The sequence below is a fragment of the Drosophila subpulchrella genome, chromosome 3R, assembly GCF_014743375.2.
Source record: "Drosophila subpulchrella strain 33 F10 #4 breed RU33 chromosome 3R, RU_Dsub_v1.1 Primary Assembly, whole genome shotgun sequence".
NCBI lineage: Eukaryota > Metazoa > Arthropoda > Insecta > Diptera > Drosophilidae > Drosophila > Drosophila subpulchrella.
In genome coordinates, this window is record NC_050609.1 from 2724045 (window position 1) to 2746538 (window position 22494).

The 22494-nt window shown below is 40.7% G+C and overlaps 1 protein-coding gene across 3 annotated transcripts; it reads left to right on the forward strand.

The window, feature by feature from the left end:
* The first annotated feature begins 1065 nt into the window (after positions 1-1065).
* LOC119562933 (mucin-5AC) lies at positions 1066-22291 on the forward strand. Of its 3 annotated transcripts, none has more exons than XM_037876086.1 (7): positions 1066-1135; positions 3214-3718; positions 9248-9813; positions 14789-15023; positions 15735-16438; positions 17244-17349; positions 21054-22291. In XM_037876086.1, the coding sequence occupies exons 2-7, from the start codon at positions 3658-3660 to the stop codon at positions 21353-21355; spliced, it is 1974 nt and encodes a 657-aa protein (XP_037732014.1). In that variant the 5' UTR covers positions 1066-1135; positions 3214-3657; the 3' UTR covers positions 21356-22291. The 3 variants fall into 3 exon arrangements, with proteins under 3 accessions (XP_037732014.1, XP_037732015.1, XP_037732013.1); XM_037876087.1 differs by having other exon boundaries at positions 1073-1135; positions 3223-3718; XM_037876085.1 differs by having other exon boundaries at positions 1080-3718.
* The last annotated feature ends 203 nt before the right edge of the window (positions 22292-22494 follow it).

The window sequence follows — 22494 nt, forward strand, 5'->3', positions numbered from 1 at the left end:
AGTGGGCGGGATGGGGGTGGGGCCGTATTAAAAAGTGAATGTGTCTTCTGCATATATGCAGTCATTGTTTTACAAGCCTTTGTGGGGTTTGCAGGGATTGGATGGGAATTGCACTGGGGCCGTGATGGAGATGCTATGGGCTGGGGGGTTCCAGATCCGAAACTGTCACTGACAGCACTACGTAAGTAATTTCGCGCATATGTTACGCCCTGGGGGTGGGCGTGGGAGTTCGGCTTTAAGCCGGAGTTCGGCATATTCATGGCTGCTGCACACGACAAATTGAATTTTATGCAAAAGCTTTCGTTTTTTCGGATCCTGATGGTCGTCCTCTTCCCAATCTTCCCAAGCGGACTACCACTACTCCACCCTTCAAAGTCGCGAATGTCTTCGCAATTCGCGGCGACATCTATGGCCCGTTCGTCTGTATTATAATTTGGTCCTTTGTTTTCCTAGCTGGCCCACTCCGCTCTCAGCCAGTCCGCAATATCCTCGTTTATCCCTGTGTTTTGCACTTTGCCATGGCATATCCGGCCAAGATGCGGTTTTCTCTGGCTGTCCCACTTTCGTTCGTATCCCTTTCATCCGCTTTGCTCCTTTTTTTTGGCCAGCACTTTTTTTGAAGCATTGTGCAGGCGCCTTTGGTTCGACGTTAATGAGGAATTATGTTATCGCACTGTTAAGCTGGCTTAAACGGCGGTATGATTGCACCCTCCTTTGTCCTGAAAATTGTCATGGGCTTTAATCCATAATAATATGGGGTCTCACTCTGGGTTTATGCATTTTGGGGCTGAAATTTACATAAAATCCAAATGAGTAATTTGCCTAACAGCTCAATGCATAAAACATGCACAATAACAATAGAGCAGTTTACCCGTGTAATTGCATTTGTTTCGTTGACAGGCGGGACAGAGTTAACATAACAGTGAACTCTCGCTTGCGGCACCGCTTTCTCTTCCGCTGTTAGCGGGCATTGTGTATACGCCACCGAGGCCAACTCTTCGGCGCACTTCGGGCCCGATTGGCCTGGCCTGTTAAGGTGGCGTCAGTTGGCTTAGTTTACTTTTAGCCGGTGCCCAGCGTGGTTCGCTTCTCGCTTCAAAACCGCTTGAACAGCCTTCACCGAGAGTTATATATGGTTATTATTAAAACGGATCTTTGACAATCTACAGTGATCACTTGTGCCAAAATTGATATATTAATACTAATTGCAAATACTAAACACTACCATGGAAATTAAAAACCAAATCAATTCATTCAAATAACTCAAGAAATCAAAACGTTTTAGTGATCTATAATTGCAATCAAAATAAACATACTCAAATTAATATTATTACCTTAACTATCTTATAAAAGTAACCTTGATTTGGATTAAATATCAAAACATAAACAATATAACCAAACTGATTTTAGAATTTGTAAACTGTATATTTTTTAAATCCTTAAAATTGGTTAACTACTTATAAGCGTGGTTTTCAAGACAAGATAACTTTGCATAAACATAATATCCAGTGAACTGTTAAAGAAAAGCCACCACAATAATAGTATTGAAATAACCATATAAAACAATAACGAATTAATGACACAGTTACGAAATTGAATGGCAATCGAAATAAACTAAATTGCACAAGATGGGAATCTCCCGCTTTCCAAGCCGTTGAGCAAGGACCAAAATGTCTGAGGGTTTTTGGGCAGCAGATGGCTCAGACCAGGAATAGACCAAGAATAAGACCAAAACCCAGACGGACAACAGTCAAAAGTCGAGGATGCGGAATGCGAATAGAAATAGGAATTGTGTTAAATCATTTACACTTCCGCTGCTGTTTTGTTTGTGCAATCAATTTAATATTATTTGTGTTATCCCACCCTTGGATGGCTCAAGGTCCAACCCGTACCCGAACTCGTTTCTCCTCCTTGAGGGCATTTTACTCAGTCGTCCGGAACATTACATTTGTTTAACATTTGAGTTAACGCTTCATTGGGCCACCTACTCCACCACCATTACTTATGTATGCCTGGTATTTCTCAAACTCTGGCTGCCACTCGTGGTCCGTCTGCCAGCCCATCTGTTGGCAGAGACACAACAGCATTTAAATCATTATTCCTGGCCAAACTTGGCCAACCGGCCAGCCAGTTGGTCCCACCTACACCACCTTGGCCAGCCATCGAGAATCCTTTCAATTCATCCTGCGCGTGTCCTGCATCCGTAAGTTGGCTCCGAGGGCGTGTCCGCCCGCCCGGATGGCCATATGTACTCCTTTTACGCCCCACTAAACACCCGCATAAATAAATTTCGTTAATGCCAAATAGTCTGGGGCGTAAAAGAAAGATGAGGTAACACAAGCAGCCGCAGAAGCTAGCAAACCGAGCGAGCGACGGCTGCAGAGGTTGGTCAAATGGAATGCCCAGCCCAGGCTTACACAACTCGGAACTACATGTGTTGCCGTTCCGAAAACCATTTTCGCCAGAATATCCCTAGAAATCACCACTATCTTTTTCAGAAAATGAAAAGATTAGACCATTTTGTTAGATTTTGAACTGATCTTGAGGTTTGTTATTACTTATCTTTGGAGTAGCTCTCTCTTGTCTTTCTGATTAAACTCATTGTTTTTCAAATATATTGTTGCATACTTTTAGACACCTAAAATAACATTTAAGGGTAATTTTATTTTGAAGTAGTGATTTGAGTGGCCCTCTAAATTTGCATATCAGCTTGTCTGGGTGTGAATAGTTTCAAAATTATACTTTAAGTCAGTCTCTTGAAATTGTTAACAAAATCCTAATATTTGTAATGTTATACATTTTAAATCTCCTAAAGATCTTTTCAAATAACATTACTTATTAAAAAAATGTTCCTTGCGATTTCGCCGAGTAAATTGGTTCCGACTAGTGATTTAGAGATCTCCGAGGAAAGCGGGAACACCTTGGTTGGGCAACTAATGCCAAGAGCACCCACATTACCCAGGCCAACCGAAAACTTGCACAAACATATCAAAAACAGGATGCGGCGCAAAACGCCGGTCATAAACTGGGACACGGGCCCGAGGATCTACAGGAGCCGGGGAATTTATGTAGGAACACAAGACCTAAATCGTAGGACGGGTTGGATAGGTAGAATGGGTACCCAGCTCGACGGGCACATTGTGGGAATATTTAAAATTGGCCACGTGTTGTTCTTGCCGTTCAGCTGAGCCATACGACATTTTTAGCCTTTAGTTATTTTAGATTGCCCCGACAAGCTTACCGTGCAAGTGCAATTTGGAAATATGTTAACCCTGCGATTTTGTGCGCCGAGCAACCGCCAAGGCGAGGAAGATATTGCAGTTCGTGTCAGGGCGTATACGCGATATTAACAAGAGAAACAACACCAGCGGACTCTGAGTTGGAATCCCCGCCGAGGCAGGGGGTAAATTTACACAGGCTCCAGCGGCCCAGTGCCGCCAGACAGACAGACAGCCAATGTGACCCAGTTAAGGCCAAAGGATTTAGCTGGCCAAGGACCGCGAACCAAGGAACCGAATCGGAAGCCCGAAACGCGACTCACTATAAGCCATTCGCGATACGCTCCTTATATCCGCAAAACGAGGAGCTCGGGGCGCGAAACACGTCCAATTCTACACCCGACACGGAGCAAGGATTATCAATTTGCCTGGCACTTTAATGGAGTTGGCCAAGATGCCGGGGCCCCTGATCCTGCTGGCCCTGCTCATCTGTTTGCCGGGTAAGCTGCGTCAAATATGAAATTATTTCTTACGATACATTTGTCGCATATTAAATGACTCTGTCGCCCCTTACTACATGGCCCCTTTTCCTGAATCTTTTTCTCGTGTTTTCATGGAAAACAATTTGATATGCGCGGCTTAAAAGCATTTTGTGGGCGAATTTAAGGCATTTGCCTGCCGTACATCTTTTGGCCTTTGTGGATATTTTAGCGCATACTGTCTGAGGTGAAGGGAAGGTTGAAAAGGTGTTCGGGAGAGTGGGCTTTACTTGGTATTTTTTGCCTGACTTGTCAGGGTCAATTTAAATTATGTTGGTACTTTCGCAAAACAACGCTTGTGCTGGCAGAATATTATGAAATTTGCATGCTCAGCCGCAGATTTTCACATCGCGAAATAACGTATGTGGTCATAAAAAGTATTTGAAAAAATATTAAAAACAAATGTTTTTAAAAAATGTTTGACACGACAAATCGAAAGAAAATAAGTTTTTAAATGATAGTAATAATTATCTTAAGTTACCAGCAAAATCCGACGGAAAATGTGGGAAAACAAGAAAGAAAATTAAAAACATTCCCTTAGATTGGCAATGGGTGGGTTTAATCCACTAATGGCAATTGCTTATATCCGTTCAGAGGTTAACTTTTCACCAGCAATTAATGGTTTTCCCAAATTGTCCACGATTCGTACCTTTTCCTTGAAAAAGGATTTTTAAAAAGACCTTTTGAGCGAGTCCTTGTGCAACAATGTTCAGCAAATAAAAACAGAAAAAATCCAAGGGAAACAAGAGAGAGAAAGGTAATTAAAATCAAAATGGCAACATGAAAAGGCAGAAATTGCTAAACTAAAAGTTAAAACTAAAGCATAACGAAAGTGACTCTCGACATTTTCATCAATGAACCAAACTCGATCAAACGCTGCACTCGTGCCCTATCAGAATTTTGTTTTTTCAATAGGAAACTTTTGGGTGCAGTGGAAAAAACTGCAGCAAGGCCGAGCAATGGGGAGAATTCCCCCGGAAGGCAGGGGCGGAGGCGCCCGATTTGGATGCTTTAAATTGTGTTAAAAGCTCGCAACTTTGGCATCCACCCCCTAGGTAACCCCTCCTCTCTTTTTATTTGGCCTTTGCCCCCTATCGCAAGCTGTTCGATTCTTTTGGCCATGAAAGTGATTGACGAAACGCTTGAGGAGATTCAGCCAATTGAACGGGAAATAACAACAATCTGGTAACAAGCGGGGCATGGGTATGGGAATGGGGCTCGCGAGAAGTGGAAGAGCGAAAAAGTTAAAAACTTTTGCTTTTGTTTAATCAAATTCAGCTGCCCAGTTGAGCATCATTGAATGCTTGTAGCCAAAAGTGAAGTAACCCCCACAAAACTGACCCAACTCAAGGGGGCGCTTCAGCCCCAACCCACTTGAAAACCCCATTTTGTTGGCTTTTTGACCGTTTTGCCTTGCGGTAGCGATAAGTTGCTCAAGTCTCGGGTTATTTTCCCACTAGATGCCTCTTGGTTAGCCGCCAAAGTGGCACGCCCGACTTAAACGCTTAACAACAATTATTACACAAAGTTACGGCCTGCTTTTGGCCCCATCCCCCCCATTCCACGCCCCTGTGTTGTCATCATTATGGGCGAAAACTAGGCTGGCATTTTGATGAGAGTGTCCGGCCGAGAGTCCTCCTGGCATCGAGTTAACTCGAGGTGGCTGGGGGAGATTCGGCCAGATTACGCCGCTCCATAACTGCGGCCGGGCGCCTTGGGGTTAAGCCAATTTCCACCATCATCATCACCATCAGAGGCAGTATTAGCCTCATCATCCCGGCAACATGCCCATCATAATTAGGAAAAGTGTCGAAATGTTGTCAGCCCGAGACGGACACAACGAAGGCGCGTCCCGGACATCAGTCAGCCTGCAGGGGAGTACACTGAAAGAAATGGGTGTAGGGAGATTGTGATTGAAACCTTATATAGGACATTGATGATTAGCGTTTTAAGAAAATTACCAATTCTTATCAATATACAGAAAATACATCCAAACTTTTTTGGAAGCTTTGACATATTAACCTATTTTCTAAACACTCTCCAATTTTTTTTGTTATTTTTAATTTAAGTGAAAAAACTAAATTAAATTTAACTGTTAAAAAACATTTTTTCTTCCGCTAGCTTTGAAGGCGTTTTGTTGAAAATTAGCTTACACTTTGAAAAGGGAAATTGGAGAAAACGTCTATCTCAATAACGAAAAACAAAACATAAAGATATTTTATTTCTTAAACACATTCAACACCCCCGAAAAACAATCTCACTCAAGATGTTGTGTAGGACATTTCTAAATGGTTGCAAATAAATCGTTAAATTTACGAGTTTTGAATACAAATTTTGATGTTTACGAGCTGTAGATATCAGTGAGTGGTGAAGTTAGAAGTTTTTATGGGCTCAAATGTTCGGATCACCTTATTTATTAGCAACAAAGTTCGATATGGAGAGCATAAATTTCAGTTTTATGTTTAGAACAAAAAAGAGTGGAATTTCAGATTTCCAAATAAAAGATTATCAAAACAAGAAAATAAATTATTCAGGAAAATGACTTTATAAATTCAAGTTGTTTCGCAGCTCAGCTGCGATTTCGGCATAGTTTTTCTTTTCCATTGTTGTTCGTATTATTGTTGCCATAACAATAACAGAGGGGAACCAACAAAAACAAGAAACTACGCAACAATAACAGTGGCAGACAAACTTCGACTACGGCGAACTCAACTGGCTTCCGGCCGATGAAAGTGTAGAGGAGCGTTTGATTAAAACACTTTCGACTAAAAATGCCCGCGGGACTTGGGAGCCTGCTCGGTTAATTTTAGTGAAAGGAGGCGGCAGCTCAAGTTTCCGTGCAGTCCCAGTAGCTTTTACCCAATTCCTCCTTTGCCGAGTCAATGAAATTCTGCATGATGAGGCCATTTTATGTGTGAGAGTTTTCCATCCGCTTTTCCCCGACAACCCAGGCTCATTACGCAAGTTTTCCCCCAACCCCCCGTCAAGAGCTCAACTTGATTTCCCTCTTCCCGCATCACTTTGTGTCTCCTTTTTATTTTTTTTATTTTTTACTCTTGCGCACAATTTGTTTTTACAGTGGCGTGGCTGCAGAGGGGGTTGTGTTCGTGTCTGTTTTTACAACTTTTTAGTTTGCGACTTTCCCCTCTGTTTTTCGCGCGCAAAGATTAAGCAAATTTTTTTTAAGGCTTCGCCAGTTGTCGCGTTGATTTTCCTTCCTTTTTTCAGTCCCCAAACATCCTTAATATCCCCAATGCAGTGCCGCCCTAAATGATAATTTTTTTCGTAATAATTTGAGTTTATTATTTTGTTTTCATTTTTTCTTTTGCACTCGGTCTGCGCCTCGGACTTTCAAGTAATTCGCTTGTTTTATTGCACTTTTTTATGCTGTTTTGATTTGTTTCATCGCCGGCTGACACGCCCCTTTTTCGCCCTCTCACTGCGCCGCATTGCTCGTCCTTTTCCGAGGGTCCTGGACCGGCAGACGGCAGCTGTTGGTTTTTATATGTTTTGCGGGCAAATGAGTTGAGCCATCTGACAGTGGGCCACAAAAAAAGAAACGAAGAAAGAACGTTTTCATTTAATTACTGCTAAAGAGAGGACCTTAAAGTTGCTTAACATCATAATAATTTAATGGGGTATTATGAAAAAAATGAAATAGGTTAAAATTTGGTAATAATCTATCATGGGAGGTACTTCAAAATTACTGGCTTTTCTGTTTTTGGATGTTTCTTTTCTATTTGGAAAATATTTATTCAAACTTATTCTTAAAAATAAATTAATTAGAAGAAACCTAATATTAATATGAAAATAATATTTCTGGGATCCATGTATTTTAAGAAAATGTTAATGCTCAAATTTCATTTTACATATATTTATATTTATATAAGCAGACATTTTGGGACCTTAAATTTCGTGCCCTATTAAACTCACTTTCTCTTTTAATCCTTGCCCACTGTGCTCGTAGGGAAATGGAATTTTTGTAACTTTATTATAATCAAGTTGGCTGCAGTGCATCATTAGTGCAGGCAATTAAAAAGTTTTTTATATGCAATCGCTTTATCTTTATTGCACGTACACGAAGCATAAACATAAAACATGATAACGCACACACACTGGCGCACCCACAGGCTCTCGCACACGCACACAGGCACAGAGTCCTGAACTCGGAATCCTGAGTCCTGAAGAGAGAGCCACACACAGACACACGCACGACTTGGCCGGAATCGTTAAAAGGGCTTCCAGAGTTTTGCATTTACTTTGAGCCAGGCCAAATACGCTGAACTTGATTAGAAATGGCCGGAACCCTCCACTCCTCTCTCTTTTATTTCCCACTCGAAGTTCAATGGCTGTGGAAGGGCACTTGATGGTGCTCATTTCTCTCTGTGTATCTGTGGGATCCCTGTTCATTAGTTAATTAAGACCAAGTTGCACACACTTGGATGTGAAATGGCAATACAAAAAAAAAAGAGAAAGCGTTGTTGAAATATTCATTGAATATTCTTTTGCGCTTAGGGATCTTATGTAACCAAAAATAATTACTTTTCCAAAATGCAAACTTATCAATTAGTTTGCATGACAAAACTGTATTCCTTGGCTCCCTAAAACCTAAGAAAGCTGGATAAGACAATATGAACTCCCTACAGGGAGGCTGTATCTCTTTCTTCACTTTTGCCTTGATACATTTTATACACTTGTTTAGTTAGCAAGTAATGTGCATAAAGTTTCATTCAATTTAAATCAAAGTGGAAAAAGTTATGGCCAACCTTTTGCCGACTTTCTTATCAACGAACTGCCAAGTAAATTCCAACCCTAAAACTCACCCACGCACTTTTACTTTCGCTTTCTCTTGCTGTTTCTATCTTTGACTTTCGCAAAGTTTCGTGCGAAATTTATGGCGCCAATTTGGCAAAATTTACGCGTTGCATTTGTATGGGAAGCTGCAGCCAGCAATCTGCATCGGGGAAGCCCCCCCAAAGCCTTCGAATCGTATGTCAAAGGCATATAATTTATAGTCGATTTTCGGTATATATTTTATTGCACAGTGGCCACGTTCTCTTCTTCTGAGTTGCCAGGACTACCAAAAAGCGGTTTAATGCCAATTATCAGCTTTTGGCCTCGCGAATATTCCCCGAAACTTTGTTGTCATTGTAAACGGCTCTTCACTTCACTCCATTCCCAAGTACATGCAAATCAATTCAAGTTCGTAATTAGCTAATTAATTTCACTTGGCCCAAAACTCAAGTTAAACTTTTGCCTGTTTTCGGGCTGAGGTAGGCAGACGAAAAATGAAGATTAATTTATTGAACCAAAAATGTCGGGGGCCGTAAATCGTTTTAATTGTCGTAACGAGTATTCCAGATAAATGGGGATCATGGCATTTGAAATATATATATGTATACATCTGAGTTGGGGGACAGAAAACAAAACACTAAGTCATTAATTTCCACTCACAACCTATTCATTTTCCTTTTCTCTCCCATTATCCAGCCATCAGGGGGCAGTCGCAGGAGGAGGAGACATCAATATTAAACAGCAATGGAACAAATGGGCGAGCCTTTCAAAGGACTCAATCAAGGCGCGAGGCATTAATTCCGGCGACAACGCAAATGGCCCGGACGCTGGACAAAGCCGGAGCTTTTGGGCCAACAATGGCCGCTGCAGCCTTGGCTGTGGATGATGCAGCTCCTCGGGATCGCTCCCACAACAATGTGGCCATTAATAACATTAGCAACAATGGCGATCAGCGGCTGACCGCTGCCCTCGGGGCGAATCTGATTATGAGCAGTCGGAATATCCAGGAGCAGCAGAGCTATAGAATCACAGCGCAGGACAACGCCACATCTGCAGCTTCGATTGCCCTGAATGCAGTGGGGGATTCCCCCTCATCAGCACCAGCAGCAACAACAACCACAGAGCCTGCCACAACAACAACAACAACGAGGCGCACAACCCGCCGCCCGGTGGCAACAACAACGCTGAAGCCACCGCCAACAATAGATGATTACCAGACAATAATTAGCCAGGCCGGCACCCATGCCTATCTGCCATGCAATGTAAGTTGAGCAGCCACACTGAGCAGAAAAACCACCTTATGTCTCTTTAAATCGAAACTTAGTTCATGTTTTATATGCACAGATATATATTTTTATTTGCCAGAATTCAAGACTCAAAGATGTATAAATTATTTGACTTTTAGTTTTAATAGAAAGCAACTAGTTACTGCTTTAACTGACCTAAATAGATTTTTGCAAACGAGGGCTAGGTTGGTTAATTTTTTGAAAGGATTTTAAATGCTAGTCTTATAGCTGAAAAACTATACAATGTATAATTTTTACCAATTTCAACGAACTTTTATTTTTTATATTAATGTCAATCCTAACATCGATCTAATTATAATTAAAAGAACATATTATTTCACTTGTTTTTTCTTTGTGTAAGTTTGCCCATGCCTTTCCCTATAATTAGGCAGTGGGTCGTGATTAGATTTCCCTGATGAAATCAGAATCGAGAAATGTGAATGCTGCCAAACCGAATCATGGGCCAACAAAACTCTGCAAGGCATAATTGGGTGGCGAATTTGAGGTAGAAGTGGCTGAAAAATTTCCTGAAAATTCAATCAGCCAACTCGAGCGAAACTCTTTCATGCTCCTTTGTTTACCGACCAATCCATCAGAGAGAAGTTCTACTGCAAATTGTTGGCTGTGCAAATATTTACAAAGCATTTTTATTAATCATTGATAATTTATAATAAGCAGCTGATACTACAGTTCCTCCCGGTTTCAATCAGTTCGGCAACAAAAGCGAAGTGCGGCGGGGGGCGGAGGGCAGAGGAAGTGGAAGTGGAACCCAAGGGATGTGGCATCGATTGGCCCGACTTCCGCTTTCCTTTTTTCGCCATTTTAGAGCTTTGAACTAATTTACGCTGGCCGCTGTCGGAACTGAGCGAAAACAAAACCGGAAATTGCCGATGCTGATGTCGATGTCGATGCCACGCCCTAGCCAAAGGGCATACATAAGCAGATGGATACACTTGAAAAGAATTTTGAAATTATTAAAATTATATAGTGCTAAGAGAAGAGGGTTTTAAGATGTATGTAAAATGTATTTCCCAAAGTTAAAATAGGTTTATAAGACGAAATGTATCTAAGTCAGGGATTTTTTGAAACCTTTATAAAGTTTTTTTTATGATCTTGAAACTTACGCCCAAGTTCAAAGTACATTACATGAAAATAGCGAGAAATTAAATAAAAAGAATAAAAAAGTTAAACTGTTCTCAGTGGCTTTACTTTCATCTAAAAGATAATCAAGTTAGCCTCAGTAATTCGAAATACATTGTTTAGAACTATTAAATATTTATTGGTTAGTATCTAAACATTTTTCTTTAAGTAGTCTATTCTTATGATATGCTTTCAGCGATCATAATAACGGTTCATAGACAGAAGGAAATGTCTATGTCAAACTTCTTAGTATAGGAATCCGTCGCAAAAATGGTAATAACCTAGCGAAGAGTAGAGCGCAAAATGACCCGAAGAAGACGCATTTTTGTTTGGAGCTGCTCCTCAGTAACGATGACCCAAATAGTTGTCACTATATACGTTTATGCATCCGCTCGTTATACATAAGTATATACTTATATACGCAGAAATCGGGGGAAATGAGAGGGTCGAGTGAGCCGCCCTGGCATCCGCTAATAACTTAGTTACCCGTCGTTCCTTGGCGCTTTGCCTGCTGCATCCGCATCCGCATGGTGCATCCGCACATCCGCGTATCCGCGTTTCACATTGCAAATTATAATTGGCGCTGCTGGATGCTATCGCTGCCACTGCCAGAGTTTACTATTTACTGGTTACTGTTTGGACAGGAAATTACTGCTAAGGCGTGCAGCAGGACTTAAAGTTGCAGGAATAAATATTCTAACTGTCGACTGCAGATGCGAAAAAACAGCATCGCGAATATATTCCCCTGAGATGCCTTTTCAAAGGAAGAAAAACAGCGGGAAGATCCTAGTTAATTAAATGATGCCGATGAGCAGCGAGGGGTAATAAGGCAATGGGGTTATATAACATTTGGCCACCTTTTAAAAGTGTGCTTACGGGTTATTTTAATTAGCTTGTATACTTATTCAAATTTAATGTGGAAGGAGAACCTTATAAAATCAACTCTTTGATCAGCCGAGTAGAATTAACTGAAAAATAATAAAGTTCCAAGATAAACATAGTCATAAAGATGTATTAAAACTTCCGTAGGAAACTCTAAAAAATATTCGTATCTTTAAATCTATCTTATTAAAAAAGATGAATCTAAATATAATTATTAGCCAACTTTGCAATCCCTCTCTCGAACTCTAGCTAACATAAGTTTACAACTCCCCGCCGGCAAAATGTTCCCGCAATCGTGAACCCCTGCTGAAACCCGAAAAACAATCTACTATAAAATATTTATCAGATAATTTAAATACGTACACACAGTATCGGATATCGCATATTCGCTCCTGGCTGTTGGCACAGCGCATCGAGTGTATATTTATGTGCCCGGAATAATCTTCAAATCTGCTTAAACCTAATCAATTAATAATACATTTTGCGACCGTGGGCGTCACAAAGAAAGCAGCTGAAGGATAACGAATCGAAGGGCCGTGAAAATCGAGCAGGGGAAAGCCACATAAATGCTTTGCCTGCAAGCACTTGAATATTTTTTACCCGATATCGACAGACTTTCCTTTCTCCACAGTGCCTGTCATTCTTTTCTTGCTTTTTTCGGCAACTCAGCGAAAAGTTTTCTCTCGACTTTGTATTTTTTTGTTGTGCTGTTTTGTGCTGTGTTATTTCGGTGAAGATATGAAAGCAGGCACTTTGAGGTGTATTGTTGTGTGAAAAGAAAGAGGCAGACGCGACCCAGAAGACAGAGGAGAATCAACAAAATAAAAGAAATTATTTGCAAACAAGTTTAGACGAAAATTCGCAATGTTATGAGCAAACTTTGCTGTCTGCTCGACTGTGATGGAAAACGATGCTCACGCGGGGTCTCAATCTCGATTCTAGAGCGGATGATGACGACAGTTGGGGGCACATAAAACCCATCGAGGGGCGGAAGTGGATATGGCAGTTGCTAGACTTTGTGATACGGTTTTTGGGGCAGTTTGAACTGCAGCTAAAACTAATTAACAATATTTGAATGGCAAACACCCGGCCATCTCGATAAGTGCCGTCGACGACCCATCACTCTACGGTCGAATTAAACACAATCTCCACGGAGGCAGCGAAAATGTAAATTAGCTAATGCCAGGCGGGAACCTGTGCTCAGGCCACACAGGGATATTTCTCAGCCACAGGGACAAAGGACGAAGGACCAAAGAGGCGGAAGGCAGGAGACCTACTTCCACTTGCCACGTACTCGAAGTCCTGACTTGGCTGCCTGCCCACGCCCATCGGTGGATAGTGGATAAGCATCTTCACTTAATACCGGGTATAATGTCGATGCTCAGCCCGATAATAATGTCCTTAGAGCCGGGATACTCCTGGCAAAGGCCGTGGCGCAAATTTAATAAACTCTCACCCCCCGCACAGTGGCTACGATTTTTTCGATTTTTTCCAGATATCTGGGCAAATCAGTTTGTACGCGAATTTCTCATGTATCCACTGGAAATTGATTAATTAAATGGGCTCGCCAATGAACGTGCCACATCAATAGGTAGCGCGTTTAATTACGGTATTCGGTATTGAATAAAAGCAACTGCATAGATTAAAGGATTACACTCGAGCTTAAAGCAGGAAAAAAATTTATATAGAGCATATAAAAACACATCGCCCAGTTCGCAAAAGACATGGTAGCTAAAGGCCGAAATCTCATTAATCTTGGGAGAATAAAACATATCTTATTAATCGATAGATTTCAAACTTCGACTAAAATAATACCTACATTTCAAGCCGAACTCACTTTAAAAACTCAATCCAATATTAAAAAAGATTTAAAAAGATTAAGGACCCAAGAATTTTATTTTAAATGTACATGGGATTTTCCTAATGATGCCGTTCTGCCCCCGCAGGTGTCTGGGCACTCCACTCCAATGAGTTGATTTGTCGACGGGGCGAAGATGTTCATATTCATTTAAAGGAGATGCTTTTTGACAGCACGTGCTCGACCGACAATAACAGCCCGAATGGGGCTTCTCCAGCGCGACTTCCTTGGCGACAGCCCCAACAACAATGGCGGCAACAACAAGCACATAAAACGCAAATGATTATAGTATCTAATCATGACGTTGTCGTCGTCGCCGGGGTCCTTGGAGTTCCTCGTTGTCTGGGTCCCGACACCGACAATGTAGTTGATGACAGTGGTTCAAAGACAGTCATTTGCCTCTGTCACGACGCCTTCGTCTCGGCCAGTTACCACAATACTTAGTTCCCCCTCCGATAATCACACTGACAGAAAGGGGGAGTTGACTGGTAATGGGCACTGCGACATTACCGAGATTTCTGTTTACTGTGCTCAACCGGTTGGCTGTTGGTTTTGGGTCAGTGTAATTAGAGGGAGGAAGTCGTGCCAGCTATTGGGAATCCATATCCATATTTAAATACAGACATAGATACCTGATAAGGAGGGGAGATGGTTTCGGGGCACTTCCGTATCGATGACTGGCATTTTAATGTGTATTATTTTGTTATCCCTGGTCGGAGGCTGCCTGGGCAAATTGCCACTAAATTATTATTGGCATTATTGACACAAATGAATCGCCGTTTTGTTATCGGTATTGTTTACCGCCCCAACAGGGCTCCCAAATCCCCCTCTCACCCTAATTTACCAAAGTATTACATCTATAGCTGAGGTAGGGCAACGCGAACAGGGCAAAGTTCTGCTGACATCATCATCATCATCATCACACCGACCAACCTCCAGGGTCGGGCAGCTGGGACTTACTGTTTGAATTGCTTTTGTGCGGGGATAATTGAATTAATTTTAAAAATTAAAACTTCCAATTCGCATCATTGCTCGATAATTGAAAGTAAACTTGCTGTCTCATTTGGGCAGGTCAAGCAGCTGGTGAAGAAGCCGATATCCTGGCTGCGGATGAGGGACGGGCACATCCTCACTGTGGACCAGACCACCTTCATCGCGGATCAGCGCTTCCAGTCGGTCTTCTCCCCGAACCCCGAGCGTTGGTCCCTGCAGATCAAGTATGTGCAGCTTAAGGACGAGGGGACCTATGAGTGCCAGGTGTCCACGGAGCCCAAGGCCAGTGCGATAGTCCACCTAAGGATTGTAGGTGAGTAAGGGTGGTGTAGCTTGTAGCACTCTTTTTGGGGCAAAATATGAATCTTAAAAATACGGATCAAAATGATATAGTACCCTGTAAAAAATGTATACTAATGTGTATTTCATTTCCTTTATCCTACTTGGATTTAAATATATTTATTATATTTATATTTTAGAGCTTTTAAGTTTTTGTATAAAACAATATGTTTTTTTTAATAGACATATTAAATACGATTCTAAAATTCTACAAGCAGACGTTTTTTTTACTATTTCATTTCTTTTTATGAGTATACCCGCATTTATTTTAATTAGTTAAAAAGTATTCTTTCATTTTCCAAAACTTAACTTATTTCTCAAGCAACTAGACACAATTTCGTGTATTATGATGAGAGTGTTCTATATATTTTTGCTGCTAAAAGCCCAATAGTACCATTGTAATCTATGTTTGCTCAGAGTAAACCCACTCCCCATCTAATTCACTGAGCAAACACTCCACTGACCCATTGCCCTTCATCTCCAAAGTCGATGCCAAAATCAAAATCCAAATCAAAACCCAAACCCAAACCCCGACCCCGACCCCTGACCACACCTATAAATATGCAATGGCAGAGACAATAAATCAATGACCGTTGCACTTTCTAGAGCAAACTTGGTGATATCTGTGTGTGAGTGCCAGGCTTTTACTACAACCATCCCACTTTCTCTCTCCCGCCTTTTGTAGAGCCGAAAACCGAATTAATTGGCGAGTCAACGCGACATGTGAAGGCCGGAAGTCAAGTGAAATTGCGTTGCATAATTAGCCAGGCTCTGGAGCCGCCGCTTTTCATTAATTGGTTTTACAATCAGAAGCAAATCTATTTGCATAATCGTCGCGGTTGGCGTACGGAAATTGAACGCATCGATCTGCCAGCGGAAGTGCCAACCACCAGCACCACCACCACCACAACAACAACGACAAGAACCACCGCTAGCACCACGACTACAGGAGCAACACCAGTATCAACAACAACCACAGGATCAACAGGAGGAGCCACATCCTCCTCGGAGATGCTCAATGGCTTGGTAACCATAACACGTTCGTACATCCTAGATGCCATATCCCAGAATGATGTATCCGAGTTGGGGGCTGCTGGTGCAGGAGTGGCTTTTGTCACGGAGACGTCGACAGCTCAGCTGGTTGCCGAGGTGGATGGAACGTCTTCGACTTCTGGGACGACGACGGGGGCAGGACTCCTTGCCCCCACCAGTGCAGCTTCCTTGGCAGCAGGAGCCACCACTGCATCAGGAACTCCTGCGACAGGTGACACCACTGCAGCAGCAGCAACAACCAGCACCTGGCAGACGACAACGGAGGCGGCAGCAACAACTGCCGCCACAACAACGACAACCATGCTGCCGAGCAGCAGTTTCATTAAGCAGATAACAGTAAGTGGCTTACCGCATTCTTCCCCCTCAGCCTGTATGCCCCATCGCAATTTTCCACCTGGAAAATGCTCCCATTAAATGCCTTTTCATTACGCAAATTGGCGTGAATGCGACGGCAGGTAAAATAATTTTTATTAAATTCTTATTGTCAACGTTTGTCAAATTATAATTTTTAATACGGCCCCAGCAGTTTGCGCCTGCCACACTTGATCTCGTCTGACGGCTGTCTCGGCCGTTTTATAATATTTCCATACAATAAGACAGGTGTACTTCCTTAAATGGAATTTAAATAAATATTTCCTTTGCTCATATAAATTCAAAATAAAAAAAATGTCAGGAAAGTATTGTTTCAGATATATCTGTTGACAATAAACATATAATAAAGACCAAATATCATCGTTAGGTATTTGATTATTTTTTCAGAGCACCCTAAAAACATGGCTAAATAGTTATATACTTTGTATTTTTGTTTAATTATAAATGCTAGAGAAAGGTCTTAAAATATTTTTTATAAAATTGGAGCTTAGATCTTAAATTTCATAATCTTAAAAATGTTAAGAAAGTTTTATTTCTTATACCATGAGCTAAACAATTTGTGAAGACAGCATCCACACTGAAGGGATTTAGTTATCTTTTCAAGTCTTAAACTCCTTAAGACTTTTTGAAAAAATTACTAATTATATTTTTTCATCATAAAAGTTTTTAAAATATACAAGTGGTTTCAAAATAGTTTTCACTAAGGAGGCCGCACTGTATCACTATACGCCTTTTTATCAGCGAGTGTGCTCTTATTACATCATTGCAGACGGCTTCGCTCATCATTCCGGCCGTAGTCAAACTGGATTCCGGCAACTACACGTGCAGCCCCTCGAACAGTGCCCCCCGCACCATTGTGCTCCACGTGCTGAACGGTAATGGGGTGGTGAAATGTGGGCGGGCGGGTGATTAAGTGGGTGGTGACGAGGTGAGGTCCTTGGCGGCTTTAACTGTTTGTCTGTCTGTACGGCGGGGCAATTGAATTAAGTTTTCATTTAGCTTAATTGAATTTTATTCGGATGCGTTTGTGTTTGGTTTGACTTTTGATTTTCGCGAAATATCCGCACAGTGAGGCAATCACCACGATATTATGGCCCCAATTATGAATGTAAATTAAACCTATGCTAAACTGAAAGTTTCTCGAAAACAGGGCCCCAGGGAGTTCGGAAAATTTAAATATATTTGTTTGCTCACGCCTTTGTTTTAGACCCCTCACAAACCACTGTTCTGGTCATTTGAGAGATTTTATTTTGTTTACACAATTTTCTACATTGGCAAACACAATGGCAGCGAAACGAAACGAAATGAAACCGAAAACCAAACCGAAAGAGTCGGTTTCCAGCAAAGGAACAGTTGCAGTTTTATTGTTATCTCGAAATGGCCACAATTGCGTTATTTGCTCAATGTCCGACGGGCAACATGGACACTGTTGAGTCCGAGTTCCGAGTTTCGAGGACCGAGTTCCGAGGACCGAGTTCCGAGGACCAAGGACGCCTACAACAATGACAGTGATGCTGGGAGTCTGCGATGACTGACCTATAAATGTCGCTACGTAATGGTTAGCTATCTGTCCGGTTTTTCGTCTTATTCTACTCTATTTGTCTCTCTGTTTGCCTACACAGAAAAAAATATGTGAAATTCGAGAATTCAATTTAAAATGGCCTCTGGTGAAATCCAAACTCTTGGTTAAAATGTACTTGTTTATTCTCTTTAATTGAACGTTACACCTTTTTATCCTTAATTTGAAAGTATTATGCTCTCCAATTTCCATTTAAATCAATTGTATTTTAATTATCTGTTTGTACAATAGTATTTCCTATCCAAACACTGCACTTTTTCCTCGGATACTGCAAAAAAATGTTACAAAAGCTTAACTCATCGGTATTGAATACGATGACTCTAGGAATTCTCTTTGTGGCTTATTTTAATGCCGTGAAATGATGCAATCGATCATTGTTTTTTGCATAATTTTTGACCGTGTGAGCTTGTTGCCACAAATTTCCGCCTGCATTTAAATGGTTTGTCCATCAGGACCGCCGGCTGAGTTGTCGTTTCTATTTGTGATCCAGTTCCTGTTCCCGGCTGTCAACTCCGACATGTCCTCATCCGGGTCCTGTGTTTGTTGTGCTCCTGTGTGTTTGACTGCTATTTGTAGCTGTCGCTTTCCGCTTGGAGCACGCTACTTAGAGGCACTTCAGCACATGACAATACGATTCGACAGCGCCGAGTGTTAACTCGCACTCGTCTGAGAACCGGCAAAACAAATGCCGAGCGATTGTGACTGATGGCACCTGACGGAGGACAAGGACTCGCAGCAGGATTTTCGGGCAGACAGGTACAAGTTGGAAGGACTGGCAGAACTGTCAGGCTTCAAATAATGGTTATAAAAACGCCGACCTGTCTGCGGGAGGCTTTCAAGGGGCTTGAGTCTGGGTCAGAAAGGGCAAACAATCGTAAAAGAATTTTTTTGCGTCGGGATTTTAAAATTAAATTCACAATTTAATTTGCTGTGAAATGGCCGCAATGTGGCAGGGAGCGGGGGCGAAAGCAAACATCATTTATAACAAGGAATTAATGTATTTTTAATATTCGACTAATTGACGCAGATAAAAGAAAGGCTCACAGCCCACTTGCCATCGGTTTTTTGTTGCCATTAAGCTGGGCAAAAGAGTGAAAGGATGTTAAAGCCCAGGATAATGAAAAACAATGCTCCAGAGATATGTGTAGGCGTGTGTGTTTCTGTTTGCCTGGCGAAGTGCCAGACAATAATGAAATTTCAGACAGAAGAGGCCCCCACTTTGCGCTTTTTTACATAATTTTAATAATATATTTTCCACGAATCGTGTGCAAGTGCGAAAAGGTTAATAAACTTAATGTCATTTCTGCGGCACAAATGTTGTGGCATATTACAGTTTTTGTTGCCGCTGGCGTAACGTTGTGCCATGACAAATGATTATTAATAACTTAATGATATTATCATTTATTTATTCAGGGATTTTTATTTTAATTGCACTCCTCTCTCACTGATTTATTAAATAAGCTAGGCCCTAGCCTTTTTTCCTGTGGCATAATTAATTTGCTTATTTAACTCGCAATTCGCCACTGCGCTTTGCGAAGTGGCAATGTCAGCGTGCGGTCGGCTTTTAAATTTATTCAAGTTTAATTATTTTAAATAAGTAATTTCATACATATTCGACAAGTTGCCCCCACGCATTGCATAACAGATTCCGCAGACCACAGCTCGTTTTAGACTCAATTTCTGATGACTCGCATGATTTTGTTACCGTTGCCGACGGATACAAACCATATAGTGGTTATGGTAATTGATATCAGGACGAAAATGGGAGAGCTAGTGCTGCGCAGCTCATAATTAGTTTGGCCTAGTTGTGGTTAACTTGTGGACTTCTTTGAGGACTTTGAAGTGTTTGAACTAGAACATTTTAATACAAGATATTGTTGCAAAATATTAGCTTCAAAGGAATTAAATCGTTAAAACTGTTATAATTAATTTAGATTTTTAATAATTATTGAACATTGCCTAGCTGTGGTTAATTTGTGGACTGTTTAGCATGAGAGCTTTGAAGTATTAGAAATATAAAATAGAAATGAAGGAATTTCTGTAAGATATTGGGTTGATAGCATTAAAAGCTTAATTAATTTTAAAATTTATTTTGATTTTAGTTTTTTATTTCAAAGGGCCTAGCTGTGGTGAACTTGTGGACTTCTTTGAGTACTTTGAACTTAAATTTAAATTATTTAAAATATAATTTCTTAATACAAGGCATTTCTGTAAAATATTAAGTTAAAAGGTATAAAATCCTAAATATTGTTATACTCAATTTAGTGTTTTTATTGATTATTTAACATGGATTTGTTTTGGTTAAACTGTGGACTCCTTGTGGTCATGAAAACTTAAAAGTATTTAAAAGAGGAACTATAAGTACAAGGTATTTCTGTAAATTATTATGTTAATAGGAATTAAGTCTTTAATAATGTTATATCACAAAGTATTATTAAATTATGTTGAATTTAGATTTTAATTTGCTAATGAGCTGCCCGGAGATCAGGCTGTAGCTTTATTTACTTTGAAGCTTTTCAGTTAATTTCGGGGCAATGCCTATTCAGTTTCAATATTTGCCATATACGCATGCCACAAAAATCCATCAGCTGTATTAGCAGTACACAAAACTCGCGATTCACCCACATGGGCATAGATAAACCACAGGCATACACACACTCATGTTTGCCGTTCAATTTTTGAATAGAAATATTTAATTACAATGGGCACTTTATTTATCCAATCGAACACAGACGAGTTGAGCCGCACTGGAGTCGCGTCTGGGTGGATTTAATTTTTAGTCAAAAATTGATTGTGATGCCTGCGGATTGGGTGCGATTTGGGTTCTGGGAAATTGGTCGGATTGCAGTGTCATTATTGAATTAGTTTTTGCTACCATGGCGGGATTTGTGCTGGTACTGGTACTGGTACTGGTACTGGTTCTGTTGGTGGTGGTGCCACAAAAACCCACAACATTCTGTGCTTTCGAATAACTTTGCTCCATTCCGTTCTGATCGGCAGGTGAATATTCCGCCTCGGCCATTAAGTCGGGCAGTGTCAGCTGGAGTGCGCTAATTGGATGTCACGGCTATTTGCACTGGCGGAATGTTTCAACGCTTCTGACACTTTTGTGGATTATTAAATTTGCACTGGCCAGGGACATCTGCCAACCGAATGCCAGCAGAGCCACCGCAAGGACACCGGGCACAGGAGCAGGAGTACTACCAGCTGCAGGAGGTGAAAGAGGACCCAAATCAGGGGCCAGCTTCATCAGGGGCAGCAGCTCAATTAGTGCCACCAAAGTGGCAGAGGACAAGACTTGATTTGTCCTCGGGCCCTCGCCTGGTCACTTGGATTTTACGTATAAAGGAGGCTACGAATTAAGATTTTACTCGATTTAAATACCCGCTAAAACAGAGAGTAAGGAGGACACCCATCACCAAGGCAATATATTCATAACCTTCTCACATGCGTTGTATTAATAATCATACCAGATTTATATTGGTTTTTCATGTGAGTGTAAATGAATATTGGGAGTCACGCTTAGGTTCTGGCATATCGCATATTTTGATTGAAATGTTGCAAGAATTGTGTAAATAGAATGCACAGAATTCGCCTTTAACGGATAAGAACCATTTCCTTACTTTAATCAGTTGGGATCTGCCATGGTTGTATCATATATAAGTTAACTAATCACAAAGAATTTCAAGGATTGAGATACCAAGTAAAAATCACTGGTATTGAAGGGAATTTTATGAAATAAAATCACATAGTTAAGCTTTTTGGCGCAATAAAGAATAATTTTAGAACTTCTTTCGTTTCCTTAAGCTATAAATTGTAAATATGTATGTATACCTTCTGATATCTGTATGAATACCCCTGATTTTTTAAGACTAAAACTCCCTTTTTATGCATAAAAAATAAATATAAATGAATATTGAATACAAGTGTAAATAAACGGGTGTTACTGCGTTCCATTCAAATAATTAACCAAGGCAAGACAAAAACTAAATGTAAACATTAGTTAGTATATAAAAGACTTACTAAAATTCTAGACGCAGCCAAGCCAAGGAAAACCCTAAATAAAACCGAAACCTAATCAACTAAATAAACAGAATTGTATGGAGTTGCTCCAACGTTGCGTATACTTGATTTGCAACACAACATTTTATGGGAAAGCAAATGAAAATAAAAACGAAATGGAAAATTAATTAAATCGAAATGAAGTGTTTGCAATAATTCTTAAGCCATAACGAATAAGAGAAATACAAATAAATAAAATACAATTTCTTCAATGGAGTAAAATCGATTATTTCTGGAAATCAATTTGAGTTTGATAGCCCCTTGTTACTCTCCACACTTGTTAACAACTTCAAAAATAAGAAAAAACATTTTCTAATTAAATTCTTACTGTGCTGGGACACCGGTAACACAGCGCCTCAAAAATGCATGCCACCTATCC

What these genes read in the sequence shown, in the direction of transcription:
- LOC119562933 (XM_037876086.1), top strand. Translation starts at nt 3,658, where the DNA reads ATGGAGTTGGCCAAGATGCCGGGGCCCCTGATCCTGCTGGCCCTGCTC. An exon ending in CCTGCTCATCTGTTTGCCGG is followed by an intron (nt 3,719 to 9,247) that starts GTAAGCTGCGTC and finishes CCCATTATCCAG; the next exon opens with CCATCAGGGGGCAGTCGCAG. An exon ending in AGTCCACCTAAGGATTGTAG is followed by an intron (nt 15,024 to 15,734) that starts GTGAGTAAGGGT and finishes CGCCTTTTGTAG; the next exon opens with AGCCGAAAACCGAATTAATT.